General features: G+C 48.0%; 1 protein-coding gene across 11 annotated transcripts in view; it reads left to right on the top strand.

Moving 5' to 3' along the window:
• NTRK3 (neurotrophic receptor tyrosine kinase 3) overlaps nt 1-22,505 on the top strand; it is a 195,263-nt gene that overhangs the window by 43,902 nt on the left and 128,856 nt on the right. For all 11 annotated transcript variants that reach the window (XM_068695400.1, XM_068695401.1, XM_068695402.1 and 8 more), the window contains 8 exons: nt 40-108; nt 6,479-6,636; nt 8,399-8,541; nt 9,127-9,268; nt 11,420-11,716; nt 15,532-15,555; nt 16,110-16,180; nt 17,924-18,026. In XM_068695400.1, the coding sequence (XP_068551501.1) occupies nt 40-108; nt 6,479-6,636; nt 8,399-8,541; nt 9,127-9,268; nt 11,420-11,716; nt 15,532-15,555; nt 16,110-16,180; nt 17,924-18,026 (1,007 nt within the window). The remainder of the gene's footprint in view (nt 1-39; nt 109-6,478; nt 6,637-8,398; nt 8,542-9,126; nt 9,269-11,419; nt 11,717-15,531; nt 15,556-16,109; nt 16,181-17,923; nt 18,027-22,505) is intronic.

Raw genomic sequence — 22,505 nt, 5'->3', positions numbered from 1 at the left:
TTATTTACGGTGACTTCTTTTTTTCCCGTTAATTTTCAGAGACCTCTCTGGTAACCGGCTCACCACCCTGTCATGGCAACTCTTCCAGACGCTGCGGCTCTTCGAACTGTAAGTCCCATCCCGGAGGTACCCCCTGGGAGAAGAGGGAGGCTGAGAGGAGGAAGGAGCTTTATATAGAGCTGTTTTGAAGCCCGTGAATAATTACCTAAAAGTCCAGTGGTCAGCACCTTCCCTGGGAGGATTCCCTGGCTATGGGAGCACCAGAGCAGAACCGCTTCTCTTTTAACTTCACAGGGGCTGGCTAATTAACGTCAGGATGATGAACAAGTCATTCCGGGGGTAGTAAATGGCTGGCTGACCCTGGGAAAAGGTTAGAAATACTCTAGAAATACTCACTGGGCCAGATTTTGAGTGGATCTTCCCAAAGATTTGGCCTTCCTCTATTGGAGGGTGACACCAGCTGTATTTCTTTATCTGCCGGCCATTCTTTAGAAGACAACCCTGCTTTTCAGCTGGATGACTCCCTCGGTCTCTAGCAGTTGAGGTTCCTCCCAGCTCCTGTGTGGGTGAGGAGATAGGGTCTCCCCTGGGGCAGCAGAGCCCTTCAGCCTGCTGAATTATTGATGGAGCGTTCAGTGCTGTGCTCGAGGAAAAAGTGGACGTGAAATCAATGGAGCGTTGCCCTGATGACCTGTTTTGTTGAATTTTAGAAATAGTTGTTTGGTGGGTCTAAATATATATATATATATGTAGGATTTCTCCCAGAGGATCCTGGGAAGCTCCATTCATCCTCGCTGATGATCAATAGAGCTGTAAGCCAGAAGTGACTTATGAAGGAATAAAGACAGTCTTTCAAGTGGGAGTAAGTGTGTTATCACCGGTGTTACTGCAGTGTATTTTATTTCTGTCAAATTGTTAAATGAAAAATACTAATAGTGATATTAGAAATAGAGGAACGCCCCCCTGATGGGGAGTCTGGCTTGCAAACTTAAAATGCTGAATCTGGGATTTGTCCTCTTGCTGATTACAACCCCAAATATTTCTTTAAAGCCTGGCTCGGGTTTCAAGTGTAATAGCGTGAGTCATTTGTATGCTTAGACCTTTACTTCTTGTCATTGCTCTGTCTGGCAAAACTCAGATTGATGGTTCCTGCCCAGGAAGTGTGGAGGAGCAAACGGGGCTGTGGTCCTGGGTGTGAGAGGCACCGGCAGGGCTTGGGGTAACGGTGAACCTGAGGATTGTTGGGGATGCTTCCAACGTAGCTCGTTTTTGTGGTTTTGTTTCACTTGGATCTGTCTTCTTTCTTTGGGCATGTCCCAGGTCTTCCAAGTCAGGCTTAAAAGACCAATACCAGCCCAAGAGGAATCGAGATGGTGCTGTGTGGGCAGCAAAGTGTACTTGTCCCCACCATATGAAGGATGCATCTGTGTTGAGCCACACCATTGATGCTGGCAGGGAATTTGGTGGGCTGGAGGTGGCCTCGCTCTGTGTCAGCAGAGTCACTTGGGGCCAGGGCTCTGCAGCCTGGCAAACGGAAACGAAGTGAACAATTTGGCTCCCATCGGAGCTGTGCTCAGAGCGGTTTTCTCAGCGATAACGAGCCCTGATTGATGAAAGAAGTAACGTGGGAAGGAACGTGGGAGGTCACGGGACTGGCTGATAGGAAGAGGAGAGGAGTGGGACAGCAGCTCTGTCACGAAGCGTGGTGTCAGCATTTCCTTTGAAGAGGCTTGGCAGCGCCCAACCCGTCTGGACGTCTCCTGCCATCGTGCTCTGACAGGCTTCTTGGCACGCCACCCCCTGGCACGGGCTCAAGTGATCAGCTTAGAGGTACGGGCTTAGAGCCTGCTGCTGCTGAGCAGGAGCCACAGCCTGGTCGGGTCGGCGGTGTTCAGGAGAATTGCTTTGTCACTGCTAGTTCCCATCACGTCTTCCCTCTGGGCTCCGTGTCCCCAGGGGCCCTCCTTCCACATGAGCACAGGTAACAACCAGGATAATGTGGTGATGCTGGTTCCTAGAGCAGGAAAGAAGAGGAAGGTTTCAGCTGGTGGTAATGTGGCTTGGAGATGTGCTTGCAGCATCCTTGCCAGGGCCAGGAAACTGCTGAGCTTTGCAGAGAAGACCTCGCAGAGCTGTAGCTTGAGCTACACACTTTGAATAATCATTCACGTAAAGATGCTGGGAATTAAGGTAAAGAAATGTTTTTTCTCGTGGAGTGGATGTGGTCCTGAGTGCTACAGCTGCTAATGAGGATAAATGGATCCCCAAGCTGGAGAGAAATTGGTAAAGGATGTGCAAAAGTAGAAATATCATATTTTATTGTATTTTATTTTTTTAGCAATGCAGAAGATGGGTGAGTAGAAGACAGCTTCTTGGCATGGTGAGCTCCAAGGAGGCTTCCAGAATTTGGGAGGGAGATGGAACACGTGGCCCAGGACTTCAGCGGAGGCCAAACCTCAGTGTGCAGCTCAGAGAGGGTGGGAAGGGAAGTGATGGGAGGATCGTCTCCAGCAGGGTGCTGGGAGAAGAGCCACAGCTGTGTGACATGGAAAGTGCCAGGGAATGTGCAACTGGACAAAGCCCCTTGTGGAGGCGAGAGTAGAAGGCTAACATGAAGTTCCTGCCACGTGAAGATTGTGCCATGCCATGAGAGGAGCAGGTGGCTGGAAACCTGGGGCTCAAAACAGCCTCTAGGCTGCCTTTGAGGATTCTCAAGCAAGGAAAGATAACAATTTAAAACAGAGTTTTTCTTGTTGAACAGAGCTGAACTTGTCCCCTGCTGACTCACCGAAGAAAGGATGGCAAAAATGAGGCACACTTCCAAAGGATATTATCTCTTCCTCCTCCTGGCCAGAAGCGGGGCTTGGAATGGTTTCCAGTAACTCCAGCCCCAATTCCCACGGCACGGACTGACCTTGACCAGCAGGGCTGAAGCCAGTGTGTACACAGCTCTGCGAAGCCTGAAGCTCCGTGTGCGCGGGGAAGTGTCTGACACTTGCAACAGCTCATAAACATCGGGCTTAGAGCCTTTCTTATCCACGAGTCACAGCTGGCTTCCTCTGTCATGTCCTTGGCTTCCTTTGTCATGTCCTCTGAGAGCTTAAGGCTGACATTTCAAGAAATTCCTTCCCGGAAAGACCTAAGACTCTGGATCCAATTACCTCCTTGGTTGTCTGAAACCCCATAGTCCTGAACATCTCCCTGCTCTGCCTGGACCATTTCTAACACGAGCAGTCCCCGCCAGCAAGCCTTGCAGAAGGTTTTTGCAACGCTACAGCAAGAGGCTTTGGTAGGGATGGGGCACAGCAGCATCCCTGTTATAAGCCTGACTTAACGTTTAATGTGCCTCTAGCTTAAAAACTTATTGCCACCAACAGTCACGGTAATAGAGCTGGATGGCTGGTACTCGCGTGCTCTGAGCGTTAGCTAATTCAGTTTTCGGACACCGCGCATCGCTCCCTGTCTGAGCCCTTCCCTTTCTGGCAGAGCTTTGGAAACAACAAGTCTGGCTGCACCCCACGAGAAGCACAGGCTCTGGGAAATAAATAGAAATGGAAAATGAAAATAGATTTTGCTCTCTCCCCGCTGGGCGCTCTTTGGTTCTCCTGCTCGGGGAAGCAGGCTGAGTCCCGAGGTAGGAGAGCGTTTTAATTGCGAGCGTGCGAAACCTCGGCAGCAGCTTTATGTGAATCAAAACAGACAGCACAAGTGTGGCAGCGATCTCTGCTGCCCTCCGAGAGGCTCTAGCTGCAGACAGCTTTGTTTTAGCTGATGAGACAGGGGAGAGGGCGTGTGTCTTTGTTAGCTGCCGAGCTCAAAAAAAACCTGCTTCGTGTGCGAAGTCCCTCAGCTTCGGGTGGTGGTGCCTTCCAGCACGTGGTGGAAGCTCCTTGAGGTGCTTCTCCTCTTTGCAGGGAAGGGGAGGTGTGCTTATCTCTGCAAGCAGAGGGTCACAGGCACTGGGGATGCTTTTACTCATTTCTGTCGTATGCTGGAACGGAGGTGACCGAGCTGGCTGGGGGTGACTGAGTGGTTCAAGCCCTGCCAACATGCTCTTTGAGGAGAGCTATATCCTCATTCACTTCTGTCGTGTGCTCATTAGCCCAGCCTGTGACCAGCCTTTGCTTTTAGCTTTTGTTAAATCTGCAACAGGAAAGAGCAAATGTGTTAGAGCAATTGCAGGAGAAAGGGCTGGAAGGGGCCGCAGCTCCTAATGAGCCATGCATGCCACAAGGCAGGGATACTGATGAGGGCTGAGAAGAAAGATGGGGGTTCATTTTTGGGGGCAGGTCCAGGGCAGAGTGAGCACTGAAATCCCTGTAGACCTCTCTGGAGAGCCAGCCATCGTGGCAGGGAAGGCTCCAAGCAAGGAGGGAAGGCATCTCCCACACCTCAAGCGTGCTTTTTGCAAGTATGTGAGAGGAAAAATGGTGCACACCCATGTGCACATCTAGATGCCCATGGTGCATTCACATTGAGGTGCCATGCCAGCAGCTGGTGGCACTTGGCACGTCCAGCCAGTGATGGGAGTTAATTTGTGCAAAAGCCCCTGTGGGGGCCTCGATTAGAGCGAGTTACATCACTGGTGCTGGGGCAGGTCGTGGGTGAATTCTGCCCTGAAGCACGCTCCTCCTGTATAATTCATGGCCCCTCATGAATTAGCAATGGGCTGGGAAGGCTGCCTTCTCTTACTTACAGAGCTGCCCTTAAGTGCTGTGACAGCGGCTCTCCCGGCAGCCTCGTTTCGTGAGGATATTTGTAGCAGAGCAGAATTTCACCCCCACTGCCTCTGAGCTCCCCCTGTTCACTGCCTGGCCCTGGGTACACGTCCAGCCACCTGATCCAACATCAGCTGAGCTCTTGCTTGCTTACGTGCTGTCCTGTGATGGTGGGGCTCTGTCCCCTGCTCCTGCCCAGCATCCAGCCCTGCTGGCAGCACTGACGTGGGGTCCCCAAGACAATGTGGGCTCTGGATTTGGGGCTGCAATGAAGCTGTGATGCCTGTGCAAGGCACTGACTGTACCTATTGTGGTGTGCAGAGAGTGCCTTGTCAGCTGGGTCCCACCAAATCGCTGTGCCAATCTGCTCTGGCCTCTTAAATGTGGTGCTTTGGCCTTCAAGTCTCTTGTCTAGGCCTCGTACCTGTCTTGTGAAGGTTTGGGTGCTTGTGAAAAGGAAGCAATGCAATAAGGAAAAGGTGCGAAGTGAAGTTTAACTCTGTTTGTTCTAAAAATAAAAACCAGATGACATCTTGTTCTACGAGGAGGATCAACCTGACACCGTTAGGATTAAAGTTCAACAGCCCTGGGTGCTGACAGAAGCTCCCTTCTCCTCCTGCTTTTGCAGTGCCGTTACAGACCCAACAGCAGCTGCGCGTGTTTGGAAGGCTGTTTCCAAATCCTGTTAGTCAGTGGAATTAATTTTGTAAAAGCAAGCATGAATTTTGCAGTAACGTGTGGAACGGATCAGAAAAGCAGCTTCCCCTTGTCTGACGGGAGGTATCCAAACGCTACGTGGAGCAATGGATTGATGTTTGGAGAAGCCCTTCTCTTCTGGGGTGACTGAGCTCACCTTTTCAGTGCTCAATCCTCTGCTCCCTGCTTTTTTTCTGCTTCGTGGTTATGTGGGGGGCAGGCTTTTGTCCAGGCTTTCTCCTGAGACAGCCCCCTGGGTTGGTAGCTCTGTCCTGGCCGAGCACCGGGGTCTCCCCCCTGTTGGGACCCATCCTCCTTGCATCTACACAGAGAGCCGTAGGGCTTTAAAATGTAAATGAAATGGTTAATAGGTTGGAAAATCGATAATAATAAACATTCATCGTATATAAAACGTATAAGTGTGTTTTAAATGAAGTACATTAAAGGCAGTGCTTTTTCCCTTTTCTCCCGGCCGGGTCAGCAGGGTCTCAGCGCAGAGCTGTTTGATTTGATTAAAATGCATGATATCCTGCACATTAGCTCATGTCCTGGAGCCCTGGGAGGCTCTGTTTGTACACATTACTAAGGAGAAAAACTGCCAGCTTTGCTGAGTGCTGGTGCAGCCGAAGGTGTGCTTTCCCCAGCAGGGTCCTGGCCCCCCACCAACGGAGGATTTTAGGATGTGGATCAGTATTTTAGGGTGGTGTGAAGCTGCCTGCTCCTTTGCTGAGAGATGCCTGGGATGTTGGGGTGGTGTTACTGTGGGACTGAGCTGTGGCTGTGCAGTCCATGCAGTGAAAGATGTTGAGTGCATGTGTGTTGACCTGGAAGATGTAAAACCTTGTTCAGGGAGGAGTGTGTGTGAGCACATGGATGCACAACCTCCATCTCTCTGTAGCAAGGAGAGATGGGAACCATGTGCTCCAGAATACCCCACGGAGGAGTTTCTCCATCAGCTCAGAAGCATCTCCCTGGTGCCCTTTGTCCTTGGGGAGCACAGAGCCAGGAGATCTCCCTGGTCCTCCTTCCCCACCCCACTGTCGTTTCTCTCTCTCTGCCCGTAGGAGACTAGAGAGGAACCTCTTTAACTGCAGCTGCGACATCCGCTGGATCCAGCTCTGGCAGGAGAAGGGCGAGGCCAACCTGCAGTCCCAGGAGCTCTACTGCATGAACATGGACACAGCAGTCATCCCTTTGCAGGAGATGAACATCACCCAGTGCGGTAAGGGGCAGCCCGTGCTGTGGGGGAGCCCTGTCCTGTTCTGCCCTTTCCAGTTGACCCCTTTACTTAGGGAAGCTGATGCCATAATATCTCCCCACGTGGTCAAGAACAAGATGATTGAAGCTGATCACAGTGGTTTGTGGATTAAATATAGAGTATCAGGGTAAACGTGGGGCTGCTGTTTGAGTGCCTGAAGGTATCAGAGGATTTGGGGGATTTCCTTCACTATAATGGCACTGCTCGACAACGTGTGATGCTGTGCTCATGAGAACTGATAGGTTTCTTGTTGTTCTTCCTCTGTCTAACAAATCCTAGAAATGGCATATTGATAAGAGGAAACACTCCTAGGAAATACATGTCTTTATCCATTTTCCTTGCTTTAATTTTTCAACTGCAAGCCCGTGTCTGTAGGGATGAGGCAGGAGTGACCATGTGTCTCTTTCTGCTTCCTGCTGATTAACAGAGTCCAGTGGCCCCAGGAGCAACATGAGGCATGTTCGATAGCTATCCCTCACCTTGTTCACACGTCAGCTGCCTGTCTGGTATCAGTTTTTGCTCTGCTGTTGCTATTACTGGAAAGCATTCCTTGTAGTGTAAGGGGAAGGACGTGTACCTTCAACAGAACAATTAAACTGTCTATACCCTAGCAGCTGTCAAACTCAGGATGAAAAAAGGAGGGAAAATAGAGGTTTTCTTTCTTTGATTATTGACCTTTGTTCTAGGAATTTGGGTTTGTTTTTTTGCAGCAGTAGTAGACAAACAGCATGCATTTTGATTTGCGTGACTTTTTATTTTTTAATTTTTTTCCCAAGTTCATGATGTCCCTTTACTAAGCTCTGGAAGCCGGCCAAAGCGTGCCTGCATGGGGATGAACTAAAAAGATTTGAGAGAGCACTGTAATTTCCTCCCCAAATCAGAAGAATAATCTGTGAGGATTAGAGAGGGAAAAAAAAACAAAAACAAACAACTTAGGGATCAGGGATGGGAAGAGAGGTGACTCCAGCAGTGGTGGCATTAGACTTGAGGGGACACCAGGGTGAAGATTTGGGAATGCAGAGGGTCCTGTCTTTGGGTCAGCACGATGGATGGATGATGGAAGGGCTGCTTGCCCTTCTTGCAGCCAGCTCTGTCTTGTTTCATGTTGCAAGGATATTTGGTAGTTGGGGCAGCAAGCAAAGAAAGCATATAAATCAGGGCCATCATAGATCAGTGAATCGCAGCCACAACCAAGGAAGAACAAGGGCGCCTTTTATTAGGAGAGCTGTGGTTATTATGAAGATGCATCCTTGGTCATCTCTTGATTATTACAAGTCAGAGGAATGCTGTCCTTGCCTGGAGTGTTGGGTGCTCTGTGCCATGTCCCTAGGGGTGGAGACACTTTGGGTCCTCTCCCAGTGCATGCAGCTTTGCCATCAAAAGTGATTGCCCTTGAAATCAGCTTTGGTGGAATTAAAATAGATAGGGAGGGCAGTTGTGTGAGGGGATGGGCAACCAGAATTGGGCACAACTTTTGGATTAGAGTCTGATGGGAGGGTCTGCTCAGCTGGTGTTTCTTCAGAGTCCCCACTATTTCATGTCTCCATGCTCCCTCCTTCCCTTGGTAGGAGAAGGCCATGCTATTGCCTCCTGTTGCTTATTGCAAGGTGCTGGGGGCTGATTTGGCACACAGCCTGGCAGGATTTGGGTCCACATGTACATGTTCTACAGCTAGCTGCAGCAAATGCTGCTCCGCACCTAAGCACCTTGGTGTCTGCCCTCCTAGACCTCCCGGAGATCAGCGTGAGCCACGTGAACCTGACGGTGCGGGAAGGGGAGAACGCTGTCATCACCTGCAACGGCTCAGGCTCGCCGCTGCCCGACGTCGACTGGACGGTGGCAGATCTCCACTCCATCAACACGCACCAGGTAAGGGATGAGGGACATCGGTGCTGCTGGGGGATCTCCACATCCATGTGTGTAAAGGCTCAGGTAGATGTTGGAGAGCGCAGTGGGAAATGTGGAACAGCCCCATCCAAAGGAAAATAGAGGGCTGTACCTTATCCAGATGAGAACCTAGGAAGCGTCTGAAGGGCATTGCAAAAACTTCCCTCTGTGCGACAGGAAAGTGAACATGAGATAGCTTCATATCTCAGTGCTCCCTAATTGAATCTTAATTCATGTCTCCTCTAATGAAACTACCTGTTTACAGAGGTGTCTGCAATAGCTGTAGCTGAAGCAGGCAGCTAAGCAAGCTGTTCTAGAGACAAGCTGTGTTTATCAATGCTACAGCGCTATGGCTCTCCACCTCTCAGTAGTGCTCCTCATACATAACGGTGAACTTAATCGGGTGAGGAAATGCCTCACCTCCCCCAGGTCCTACTTGTCCTTGAATTTTCAAGCCCTTCTTGCATTTTATGTGGAAACTGGGACCCTCACCTCCTGGGAGCAGGAGCAGGGAGGAAAGAAGCCACCAGCGGCTGATTTTTGCCTGTGCTTCTCTGTGATGCATAGACCAACCTCAACTGGACCAATGTTCACGCCATCAATCTGACCTTGGTGAATGTCACCAGTGAGGACAACGGGTTCCTGCTTACCTGCATCGCTGAGAACGTGGTGGGGATGAGCAATGCCAGCGTGCTGCTCACTGTCTACTGTAAGTAGCCGTGGCAAGGCTTTGATGATAGAGGCTGGAGGGAGGGATGCTCTGAGAACCACGTGAACCAGTTGCTACCTGTGGTACTCTGTTTTTTTTGGATGAGAACTAGGAGCAGAGCACAGAGGTGGGTCCTTGTACGTTTCTCTTAAGGTCAGTACACTGCAAAATTTCTTGCAGAAATGAGCACTACACAGGCAGGATCCACAGAACCATGCTGGTGATGGTTGTCTTGCCATCTGTCCCTTGGCAGATCCAGCTGATTGAGGAAAAGATATAGAGGGGCTAAAGCTCTCTTTACAAACACGGGGTTGCTCACCCTGATGCTGTGTGAGAGGTTAAATGTCACCCTTGCTAAAGCCAGTGTAAATTTTGCCTCTAATTTCGGGGATGCTATTGCTTCTTCCTAGATCTGCTCCTACAAAGTTAAACAGCACGCGCCGTGTAAACACACACGTGTCAGATTTCCACCGCTCACTCTCAGCTGCAAGTAGCGAAACTTTCTGTGTGCTTTCTAATATAACTTAACACAAACCTGACCTTAAGAGGAAGTTTACACAGCTTTGTGCTCTCAAGCAGCTGAGATTTACTATACGTTGCTGTGTCTGTAACATTTGCCCTTAATCTATAGTTTGGAAACCTGCCCCCCCAATCCCCCAGCCCTGCTAGGCAGAGGAGACCACGTGTGCTTCTGGCGGGTGTCGGTGAACCCATGTGGTCCATGTTCAGTGCGGGAGCCACGAGGTCCTGGAAAGACAGGGCAGTCAGAGGGGATTGGAAAGAAGAGAGCAGATGCTTTTCTTCTTTCATCTGCCTCCCAGTAAGTATTGATGGACTGAAGAATGGAGGTATTTAAAGTTGACATCAGCTCAGAGGTCAGCAGGCGGGTGTTTTTTGCACTGCGTTTTAGCTGCTTTTCCTCCCCATCTTAAACAGCACGATGCCAGTGCCTATTTTCACCCGTGTAATCCTCTAAGCTGCTGACAGTTTCTGCTACCCCTGCTCTCGTTGCCCAGACCCATCACTCAGGCTGCAATTTCACGCCAAAAAAGATCTGGGTTTCTGTGTGTAGGTGGATGCCTGTTTTGAATCATCCTTGCCAGGAAGATGTGAATAAGCCACATGCAGATCTAGGCTCGCAAATGGAGCGAGGTGGCTGGGACATGGCTATGTGGTTCAGGGTGGCTGGGGGGAGAATTTTGCTCTGCTCCCACCAGGTCTGTACCTTGCTTGCTTCTACCACCTTTACTGGTTGAAAAACGCATGACTTTTTTCCCAAAAATGGGGTCAAAGTTGGTGGATTTCTGCTTTCCCTTGTGGGTTGCCTTTGCAGCTGGATGCTCTCAGGTAAATGAGAGGTTTAGGGAAGACCTACATCTCTGTGTCCTTGCTCTTTGCACTAAACTCTGTTCTTCTGGTCCATACTTTGCTAGTCTTGGGGTTCAGGACCTAGTATGTAGATGTCATAACTGGGGTTTCAGAAGTGGTGGAAGAGCAGCATTTGAACTGTTGGGGTGGCTGTGGTCGGGGGAGATGATGCATATGCAATAAATTGCAAGTGGTGTCTGCTTTTCTCTCTGTCCTACTCTCCTCGCTTTAATTAAAACACCCCCGGAGGGTGCTCGACGGGTGGGAACTCCTTTGGGATATTCAGGCAGTCGAAACCCTCAAGGACCGGCAGCCACTGGGGGATACTTGCTTCCACAGCTTATGAAATCCAAAAGCGCTGGTTGCGACCGAAGATCCCCCATGGGCACCTCACACACGTGTACCATGATGGCACTATGTGGTGGTGTCCTCCATGGAACAGGCTGCCTCCCTCTGATCCCCAGGGGGAAGGAGCGCAGCCATAGATAGGCATGTGGACCAGGCAGCTTCAAGCTTCATTATTTCTTGTCTGGTGAAGGGACCAGCCCCGTGTTTAATTTGTAACCCCGTTTGCAAGCCCAAGGTTATGGTTCAGATCCTCCTGCTGGGGAGTGTTGAGTGGTTCTCATGATTTAGTCTTCCTTCTTTGCAGACGTCCATGGGAGCAATAAAAGGAACAAGGGATTTTGGAGGCTTCACATTCAATAATCTTAATTTCCCCCGTGCACGAGGCTTGACGTGGGTGTTGGGTTGCTGTGAGCCTGCCATGTTTCTCTCTGCTAGATCCCCCCCGCATCCTAACCCTGGAGGAGCCGGTGCTGCACCTGGAGCACTGCATTGCGTTCGCAGTGCATGGGAATCCAGCTCCCACCCTCCACTGGCTGCACAACGGCCAGGTCCTCCGGGAGACGGAGATCATCCACATGGAGTTCTACCAGCAAGGGGAGGTCTCGGAGGGTTGCCTGCTCTTCAACAAGCCCACTCACTACAACAATGGCAACTACACCATTGTGGCCACCAACCAGCTGGGTTCAGCCAACCAAACCATCAAGGGACATTTCCTTGAAAAGCCTTTTCCAGGTGGGATATTCAGTTTATCTCTTTACATTTTTTTTTTTTTTTTTCCCAATCTGAATATGGGACCAATCTTATTATGGTACCACTAGTAATCCTGACACCTAAATAGAGAAGGCCTGGGCAACCCAACCCAAGGTGGCCTTTCTCTGGAAGAGGTGATCTCTGGAGACCTCTTCTGACCCGTACAGTTCTCCTACAAAAATGTGCTTTGGTGTTGTGACTCTTTAATGTGGTGATCAATACAAAAATTAAGAAAGTTGGTGAAGAAGAATCAGCCTCCATTGAAAGTTCAGAGGTGCAGGTATCTAATCTGGTATCTGGCTGGGAGTATGAGAACTGACGTATATAACAGGAGAGGCACCAGGATAAATTTACCTTTTGTCAAGTTTTCAGCATTTCTGCAAGATTTTGACCCCGAGAACGTGGTTCACCTGAAACCTGCCAGCTGGGGTTGTGTTGGGAGTCCTGGTTCTCATCAGCCACATATCGATGAGGCCTGATGTGGATTGGTGTAGGAATTGAGCTCGCAATGCAGTTTAATAGCAGGAAATCCCACTTTTTGTTGCTTGTATCAAGAGGAAGAATTTGATCTGGAGCTTTAATGGAAGTCAGTCCAAATTGCACTGAGAGGCGAGAGACTAACTTGTTTAGATGCTTGTGTTTTGTAACGTATTCTGCAATATATATATTTAAGATCTTTAGGGATTTCAGCGGGAGAAGGGTATAGGATTGGTTAATTATTTTGGATTTTGTATCAGCTCTGGGGACCCATAAGAAGATAATTTTTGGAGAGAGAGTTTTCTTCTATGTGGCTGTCGTTATAAGCTAAAGAAAGGAAACCCCTTTAAAGTGATGCAGATCTTTTTTTTTTTTTTTTCTTCTTCTAGCTTGCATTTGAGAAATGATTGTAGCTGGATGCAGCATTGTCGGGATTGTTTTCTTTCTAAATATGACACGAGCAATTCTAGGCTGACAGGCCTACAAAAAAGGCGACAGCTCAATTAGTTGCTTTGCATCAGTTTGCTAGGATTTCTCAACCAATTGTTTGGAATGCCCCAGTGCTCTCCCGAGTGACTTACAGCTTAAAGGCAAAAAAGCATTTGAGGACATGAAGATCCAGCTCTGGGGGGGCAGCGGAGACCTTGTGGCGACTTGTCTGCTCTGTAGGAACGTGGAAGGTTTTTGTCTGCTCTCTGGTTTTTCAGCATCACGCTGGCCACCATGGGGTTAAGATCCCTGTGTGCTGCTGCCTTCAGGAATGATGCCATGAGAAAGTGGCAGCTCTAAATTGGCCCCTGCAGCCCAAGAAAATCCAACAAAATAGGACGTTTGCTAAATATAGAAAAATACCAATGGTAGTCTCATTTATTATTTATATCACACCATATATGTACACAGAATTTTCCCGCAGGTCAAATATCATAAATGCAAACCCAAATCTCTGCCTTGAAGATCTGACAATTGAACAAATGAGCTGATATGAATGGGAGTGGAAAATTTATATTCAGGCCTCAAGGATGATGCCCTGTATGGCTATCCAACCTATTTATGTTTCCTGCTGTCGGGAAGGAAGAGCAGCTTATGAACTGTAGGTGGGTGAGGTGAGGCACGGGTTTGCAGTGTCAGCTCTGCCAGGTCCCACCTTTGTGACTCCATTTCCCCATCTGTGAAATGGGGACAGCTCTAAGTAGGTGCTGGACCTCTAGAAAAGGGTGCAGATCTGCTGTTCTGGAGAGCTGATTTTGGAAACGGATCTGAGCCGTGCCGTGCTGTGGAAGGCATGTTAATGTCTGAAGCACCTCTTGTGCCAGAGGCTCTGGGAGAATCTGTTTGTGTGAAATATAAGTAAAACATTGCCCTTGGCGCATCGTCACCCACACCTTGTATGTGTTGTTGGTGTGGAGTGCTTTCAGACTCTGAACCATCTTCCAGCAAGAAATGACCCATTTCTCGTATTTCTTTTGATCCAAAGTCCCAGGCTGTTCCTCACCCTGGTAGACCCTGTCAGCACAACCCAGGCTGTAATTTACTTTACTTGAAGTTCGTTGCTCCATCCGTTGCCAAAGCTGACATTAACACTCAATGCAGCTGACGCTTATTTCCCGTTTGAAGGTAGATTCCTCCAGAAAATGCCTCAAATTGAAGGTTCCCTATTGTGATTCATTCAGGAAGCTTATTGCCTATAGCTATTCAAACATGCAAAAATTTTGCTAAAGCTATCCAGGATGGGGTTATTAGGCTTAATGAAAGCAGGACCTGGAAGGCTTATCAGCATGGAGAAAGAACCCATGACAGTGTTTTTTTAGAACCCCCTGATGTTCAAGCTCTAGTTGGTACAAAGCTGGATTGTGCTGCCTGGGTTGGGAGAGAAATATTTTATTACAAACTGGATGGGAGATGTTATTCCATAACCTGTCTCTCTGCCTTATCACGGCTCTAGGAGCAAGGACAGTAGCTCCCAGGGCAAACTTGTGCCATTCCCAGTAAAAATCTCACTGCATGTTGTCATTGGCATCTCTACCATAGGCTGCCATCTCCCTATTTAATCCACAGAGGTTGGTCTGCCCACCTCCCCCTTGACGCATGTTCAATTCTTTGGCAACTTTTCACAGAAGTCAAGTTGACTGAAATTTCTTGGTTATGTTTTATGCTTCAAAAAACAGGGAGGCATAAGTGGGGAAAAAAAATAAATATTGTGGGTTTCCGCTGAGTTTTAGTCCAGCAAAGAAAAATGGAAAGAAGAAAATGTAGAGTCAGCGAATGTTTTATGATTAGACTGTCTGTGTTAGATTAAAAAAAAAAAAAAGAATTCTCCAAATAAAGTATTTCTTCCTAATTAATTATTTCTCTTGCTAGGAAAAGCCAAGACAAGTTGTTTCTGCTTGACTTGACACACAAATATTTTTTTTCAGTTCTTTTCCCCCTGTTTTGGAAAGCCATATTTGTCACCTGGGGATTGCTTCCTGCTTCCCTTCCAAACCTCACCCGTATTTCAGCCTGAGCTTTTTCTCATCCTTCCAGGAGCCCTCTTCCAGCAAAGCTGTGTAAACTCCAGTTAATATCAGGCTCAATTTCTTACATGGGCAAGTGAATTGAGAGCTGACGTTGTTCTCATACTATGTAAACTGAGTGTCACTGGGAGCTTTAGACCTCATCGTCGGAGCCCTCAGCTGTCTTCGGAGCTGAAGGGGCTTTACTGAATAGTCTGGAGCAGTCAAGTGGCTGACACAAGGGGCTGGCATGGGGAAGAGGCAGCTCTAGGACAGACACTGCCTCTGTACATATCCAGTACAGACATTATTAGCTTCCAGCAGTGATTCAGGAGGCTTTTGAGTGAGCCCAGGAAAGGTCTCCTGTAATCCCCTGCCCCGAGCTGGGCTGTCCTCCCTGGGAGCTGGTCCTTGTCCCCGTGGGACTTTATCCCTGGGTGAAGACTGACAAAATCTGCCTCTACCCTCACCTCCATCCAGCTGAGCACAGGTGTCTGCTGAGCTTTGCTTGCTTGCTGGAAGCTGAGCCATTTAGCAGAAGTCCCACACAACGTGCTGCTGATTGTCCTCTGTTTTGGCATCACTGTAGCATCCTTCTCCCGTCTCAGCCTGAGGCCCCTGTGTAGTCTGTTCTGACCCCTGGGATATTCTGCTGACATGTCTGCTGCAATTTCCAGTTACAGTTGTCCTAGAGGATAAAAAATGAAATGTTTTGTTTTCCTGGGCTCTTGGGGTGGGTAGAGTGTGTCTGAGGGGGGCTGGGAATGAAGCTGCTCTCCCTTTGCTGTGCTGCTAATTGTGTTGCTTCTCTCTTTGTCCTTTCCACAGAGAGCACGGACAACTTTGTCTCAAGTAAGTGTCTCCTTGCACTTGGAAGATTGTGGGAGTTTTTAATTTTCTTTCCCTCCTGTTGTTCTGCCTCTTATGTGCTCCTGGAGGAAAAATTAGTGAGTCAAAAGCAAGTTGAGGCTGAGGTCACACAAAGCTCTGGCTTCTGCATACATGAGCAAGATTACTGGAGGGTTCATCTGGGGTGTCTCCGGAGTCCTGTTTGCTTCCCGTGAGTGAGGTCCTGTAGAAGGACCTTGTGTATCATGGCCCACATTCAATGTGCCGTGTAATATGGAGCAGGATGAGAAGTGGGACTGAATTCCCATTGTGTTTTCTCCACGCATTTTTTCCTTTTTTTCTCCCCCTCCTAAAACTATCCATGTAATTGTTTCTTTAGACCAAATTCTGCTGAACCTGCTGTATTTTAGCCCTACTTAACCCAGTAGATTTCTAGGAAATGGCTCAGTGGGAGGCCACCCACCCTAGAGGACCAGGAACCCCAGTGTTTCTCAGTTGTAAGGTTGGAGTGTCCGTGGGAGTCTCACTGAATCCTCTCTTTGGTGTTTTGGTTTCAGTCGGTGATTACGAAGTGAGTCCCACCCCACCCATCACTGTGACCCACAAACCAGAGGAGGACACTTTTGGGGTGAGTCCCGTCCTCTTCTCACCAGAACTGCTCTGCATGTATTTCTCGTTAATGACGGCTCAGTATTTACAGACCTCTGCTGTTCTGAGATGTTTGCAAGGCAAAATCTCTTCCTTTGTGATTCAAGACAACCAACAATCAGAAGGATTTTATGGCTTGTGTCGGGCAAGCAAAGTTCTGATGTGAACCATGTGAGCCTCCTGGGTCTGCAGTGTGGAACCAGGCAGCCCTTTGAAAATCAGGCATCCTGTGAAGCTGCTGCTGGCAGGTCAGAAATTCGTGCTCTGAGAAAGTAGCACCCAGAGAACAAACAAACAGCCGGCCGTGTGTTTCACTATTATCGAACTGTTAAGTTTAGCCCTGTGAGAGACTCGGATTTAGCTTGGTTTAAATTTGTCAATGCCAGTTTGCCCTCCCTTCTGCTCTGTAGGGTACGCCAAAAATAAAAAGGAAAGAAAACCCATGGCTTATCAGATCTCACCATTGTCTTTCTTTTACAGAATCCAGGTAGAGGAAAAAAAAAAAAAAGGTGTACAAGTTTGGAAAAAAACACATTATATAATTGTTCTAGCTATATGAAAGTTTTAAGATATTGAAATCCATGAAGTGTTAACAGAATGAGCAAAACACAATTCCCCTTGGTTTCAGTTCTCATCCAACTGAAACTCTCCTATAGCTGAAGTGGAAGCTTTGAACAGTGGGATCAGGGTAATAATGTGCGCTGATTATTAAATATAAAGCAGAGAAAACAATCTGGGGGATGAAAATAATGTGTGGTAAAATGAAAAATTTAAAAATATCTTAGCTGATGTATCAAGGGCAGGGAAAAATGTTGCACAATAAAATAACTTTTTTGGTTAAATGATACATTTTCTATTAGAGTAGACAGTTTTGTAAAATGAAGTGAAGTTTAAATGCAATGCAAGACGCAGTACAGGAGAACAATTGGCCAAATGCCAAAGAAATTGTTGTTTACATCAATGTAATGAAAGCATCTCGAGCAAAGACTTGAAGCAATAAATATTCATAAATATTAAAATAAGCCTGAGCTGGTAAACCCTGTAGGGCAGGGAGGTTTTCTTTTCTCTGCTTGTTCACTGACACACTGGAACCACAGTTCCAGTGAAGGACTTTGGACACTGCTATAGCACAAATATTTACCACTATAAATTAGAATAAATAGGGAAACGTTGGAGGCTTTAGGGGAAAAAAAAAGTGTTTTTTTTTTTTTTTTTTTTTAGGGGGGGGAGGTTGTTCTTGTTTTCTTCTGTTCTCTTTTTTTGTGGTTATGTTTTTTGCCCCCTGTTCCTTGTCCTGAGGGATGGCTGGATGGAGAGAATTGCTCTAAATATTCTGCTGCTCCTGCATATTCCAAGCTGAGGTCAGTATAGCTTTAGCATTGTGACACCAAGGCCCGATAGGGACACCGCAAATGACAGCTCATGATGTATGGTGAGGGGAGAGGCCAGGCACTGGAGCAGAGGTCCTCCTCCCCTGCAGGTACATGGGGTGAGAGGCTTGGGAGAACTGGTGCCAGACCAGCACTGCTGACAAAGGCATCCCGTGCAGCCCATGATGCTTCCAGTTTGTATCAGGGCTCTCTTTTTGTTGTATTTTCCTCCACAGCTGATGCCCGTGGGGCTGCAGCAGATGGTATGAGCCTACAGACAGGCAGGGAGGCACCTCTACATCCAGTCTGCTCTCCCCAGTTCCACTGCCTTGACTCCAGGTTTTTCCTTCCAGGTTTCCATAGCGGTTGGGCTGGCAGCTTTTGCTTGTGTCCTCTTGGTGGTCCTCTTTATTATGATCAACAAGTATGGCCGGCGGTCCAAGTTTGGGATGAAAGGTACGTGCAGTCTCTTTCCTTGAGCAGGAGGCACCTTCCAGGATTGCCAGGTCCTTATAGCGCCCATGGAAAGGTGTTGTGGCTTTATTCCTACGTTGTCCATATCGGTGCAAACCTTCTAAAGAGGATATTGCCCTGAGGATGTTGTTCAGCCCTCTTCTTTTGTCAAGAGAGCAGTGGAGTTATGTGGGCTGGTGGTTCTCTGTATGCACTATGGCTTGTTCAGAAGTGTGTGCACGTGTATTAATGTTGGGCAGTGTTTTCTTTGTAAAAGAACCCATGGGCTGTCCAGAAAAACGTTGGCTGCTCCCTGCAGCCACTTGCTAATGGAGATGCTCTCAGAGGAGGATGTGCTTGGATGAAATCTCTTTCTGTGGCCCTGATGAAGGGTTTTTGCTCTGGTTGTACTGGGTGCAGAGGGCAGGGCATGGAGGGGGAACAGAAGGATGTGAAATTATTTTGTTTTCTTCTAGAAAAAACAGGTGCATCAATTCTCTACCTGATTTGTGTGTGGGAACCAACGTGCTGCTATAAATTTGTAAGGTCCGTGTCAGGAAAACAAATGCTGGCCTGCATTTGTGATGTAGAAGGTCTTTCTGTTGTCTCTCTGTTGGAAACTTTCCTTGTTTGCTTAAAAATAACCACTTAGGAGTTTTTTTTTTTTTTTTTTGTCAAGTGACGTTGGCCTCTGCTGCTTGCTGTGCAGAGCTGGCCTCTCACTCCTGCTAGCAGCCGTGTCGTTTTGCTGTGTGGTGCTGGTGTTAGTGGCAGAAGGAAGCCGATGACTGGCTACCAGCTGATTTTTGTGACCGTCCCACTGCCTCCAGGTGGGAGCGTTGGTGGTGCCCGCTGGAGGCAGGAGGAGCCTTCACATGACAGAGCCCTCCCAGCCCAGCCGGTGGCTCACGCAGGGGCTGTTTTGAAGCCAGGCTCTGGCAAACACGAGCTGCTGCCAAGGCTCCCGAGTCGCAGCCTGCTGCCTGGCCTTGCTGGTGTCTGCGTTGTAGGGCAGGTTGACAGGTTTGGAAATGTTTCTCGTGCTTGCCTGGAGCTTTGTTTGCTTTAAGGAGACGTATCCTGAGTGGGTCCAGATGGGATTCTGGCTGGAGTTTCCCCTATGCATCCTATGGAGATGGAAGACAGGACTTTAATTAAATAGCAAATCTTCTACACCAACTTAGCAATATTTAGTCCATATGTCCAATGATAGGAACCATCTGGTAGGGTGTACTGACTGGTGGGTGGAGTAAAGGAATGGAAGACATGGTTCCTGGGATCAATTCCCAGCTCTTCTGCTGCCTGACTCAGTGTCCGTAGTCAATTAGCTGTCTTAACCTCTGCCTCTGCTCTAATTCCCCATCTGTAGAACTGAGATGATGTTATGTGCCTTCTGGTGGGATTTGTCAGAACACTTCTAAAGCAGTTGGGCATTTACCACTGATGGGGCTGAGGGATACAAATATGAAAAGGGAAAGTAACTTCTGACCCGAATGGAACAAGCAAAGAGGAGTGAACACGATGCGAATAACCGGTCTGCGTGAACAGATGTGGTGCTTGTTCAGAGGTGCTTGGCTATGCATGTTAGTGGGTGTGCTGTGATGGACCTGTGTGTTGCAGTCCTTGTGAGGAAAAAAACCCACATTTAACCAGAAAAGCCTCGTTTCCTCTTCATTATGCTGTATTTCTTCATCTCCTATGTGAAACCACAGCTCTGCAGAGTTCCTAAAAGTTTTATTGATGATGTTGCCGGTGCCTATGGCACCTGCGACTCATTACAGAGATATCTCTGTGGTTTTAAAGATGTGTTTAATTTGTTATCTCTGTCTCTCTAAGCTAAGGCAGCCTAATCATACCACCTAAACTCTGCTCCCTGCTGGAGGCTGCAGATCCTCCTGGCCTGTGAGCAGTCTTCCTCACAGATGGCTTTACCTCCTCTGATCCTTCTGCTTTTTTTCTAGTGTCGTTTCTGCCTTTTTCTTTTGCTATGGGGCCAATGTCAACTGCCGTGCCACAAGGCTTTACATCTCTAGCCTGCATCTTCCTCCCTTGCAACAAACTTGCTAGAAAAGCTCAGCATTTTATCCACACCATGCGTGCCACTCTTCCATTGCCTTGCAGTGGCTGAGATGCTTGGCAGTACCCTGGCTGTGGCCTGCCCTGGCAGCTGGTAGAGTTCTCACCCCCTCAACAAATGTCACAGTCTCCTCCACTTTTTCCTGAATGTAATTTCTAAAAAACCTAATTTCTAAACGTTCTTTCCTTGCTGGCCAACTGGTCCATGAGCCTAGAACCTTGTTTTTCCTTTCCATGGCAGGGGTTTGGAACTGGATGGTCTTTAAGGTCCCTTCCCACCCAAACCTTTCTGTGATCCTATCAAACCATCAGATGACTTTACCGAGTGGTCCTGAGCTCTTTTCCCAGGGTCTTGTGTACAGGTCTTACCTCAGTGTGACACCTCATACTGGACACAATGCAGTCAGCAACAACTTCCAAATCTCTTTTAGCTGGCATTTTCCTCTGGGTCACTCGTTATCCATTAATTCCTGGGCAGGAGCCATCATGTGTGGCATCCAACATGTTATCACGGATTAAGAGAAAAAAAAAAAAAAACAGAAAACACCAAACCCCGAGTCTCTGTGGGAAAGTGCATCACTCCCTGAATCAGGAGCTGTTCCCAGCCAGCTGATACGTTGCCACTTGTTGTTGAAATCCCAGCTTGGCAGGCCTGCAGGAGCAGGTTTTTCCCTGTTGTTTTTGTCAGGGACGCAGAACATCGTGTGCTCGTGTTGGACACGTTACCCAAAGTACCTCATGAGCCTCTCTGAGCACATCTTTTCCCTTCTGCATCGCCGAATGTTCAGCAGATGGTTTGTGGCCTGCTGAGAGAGGTGTGCTTGGGCTGATGGGCTGGAGACCCTGTGAGGTTGGCGAGCATCCCTGGGCTGGTCCTGGGTGGAAAAAGGAGATCACCATTCCAGGGCATATGTACTGGAGGAGGACAGGGAGAGGATGGTGTGCCCACACTCATCCCCTTCTGGCTGGTAGCACGCCCTCGGAGCCCCCTGCCTACATCCCATGGATAGGGATGGGTGAAGTGGCTCCTGTAGGCAAAGGGGGTGTGGGACCACCTGGTAGGGTGGTGGAGGTGGCAGGAGAGGGGCACACAAAGCTCCTCTTGTGAAAGAGCTGGGAAGAAGGAGGCCAGCAGCATCCTGCACTCGCTCATTGTTTCTCCATCTCCGTGTCCAGAGCTCCCACTGGAAGGTTTTACACCTCACCTTTTGGGGTCAGCCTTGTAAGCGGGAGCCTCATAAACCCAAGTCTTCCCGTTGAAATAGCACCCCAGCAGATGACAGGAAATGAAATTTCATAATACAATAAAAAAAAGCCACACGCAAGTCCTGGGACTAACAAAAATGAAATTTCATAAAACAATAACAACGGCAGAGAGAAGTCCTGGGACTAACAAAATGTTCGGATGGCACAGTGATGGAGGCCATATAAATGCTTAGGTTGATGGACTAAAATATACGCTGCTTTTGCCTATTTCCTGTTACATTTGCAAGTATCTAGGGATAAAGAGAGTGTGCTCATGCATATTTGTGTGATGTATTCCTGGTGCTGCAAAACCTTTTTTTTTTTTTTTTTTTTAAAAAAAAAAAGTGTTTGCAGAGAGATGGAGAGAAAGAAGCTAGAAAAAAAATCCAGAGATGAGAGTACTTGTTTTGCTGAGATGAACTGTTTTCCAGGCTCTGTGATTAAAAACTTCTTATATTTCCTAAATGAGGTTTCCTCCTTGGTGGAGGCGGTGCTAGCTAATGGTTCAGAGTTGTTACAGATAGCAAAGAATATATTGCTTTTTAATCTGATTTCCTGAAGAAATAAGGTGTGTTCACACTGTGTCTGCACGTGCAAGTATGTGTGCAGCTCTCCTGCTTTTTCCTCTCTGTCTGTAGCAGTTTTTAGATCTCCTGGCCCCTTCCACCCAGAGGAGAGGGAGGAAGAATTTAGAAATCTAATTTTTACAGGCACCATGGAAATAAGGAGCTGAATAAAGAATGACCACTCGGGTGATGCTCCACTGATGGAAATACCTTGAGCCTTCCTGGGCACCAGGGAATCTATTATAGATGCTCATCCTGGGACAGAAAAGCAAATCACATGGGAAGGGTCTGTCATGGGGTCTGCTGTGGTCGGTGGTGTGTACGTCTGTGCAAGTGCATCTATGTATTTTCTTTCTGAAAAAAAACCAAGGAGGTAGGGGGAGAAAAGAAAGACCAGTAAATAAACACTGCCCACACTTTGTGTGATGTTTCAGGAATCGCACCATGCTCGGTTCACTCGGTATCTGTTCTAATAGCCCTGATCAAAGTGCTGGCACTGCTGATGTGCATGTGGATGTCAGAAGTACTTGCAGAGCTGTTCCATTGTAATTTAGCATTAGTTAATAGGTACTTAAAGTAAAGTGGTTGCCTATTT

Source organism: Anas acuta, chromosome 12 (assembly GCF_963932015.1).
Source record: "Anas acuta chromosome 12, bAnaAcu1.1, whole genome shotgun sequence".
In the NCBI taxonomy this organism is placed as follows: Eukaryota; Metazoa; Chordata; class Aves; order Anseriformes; family Anatidae; genus Anas; species Anas acuta.
This window is presented reverse-complemented; position numbering and strand designations above follow the sequence as displayed.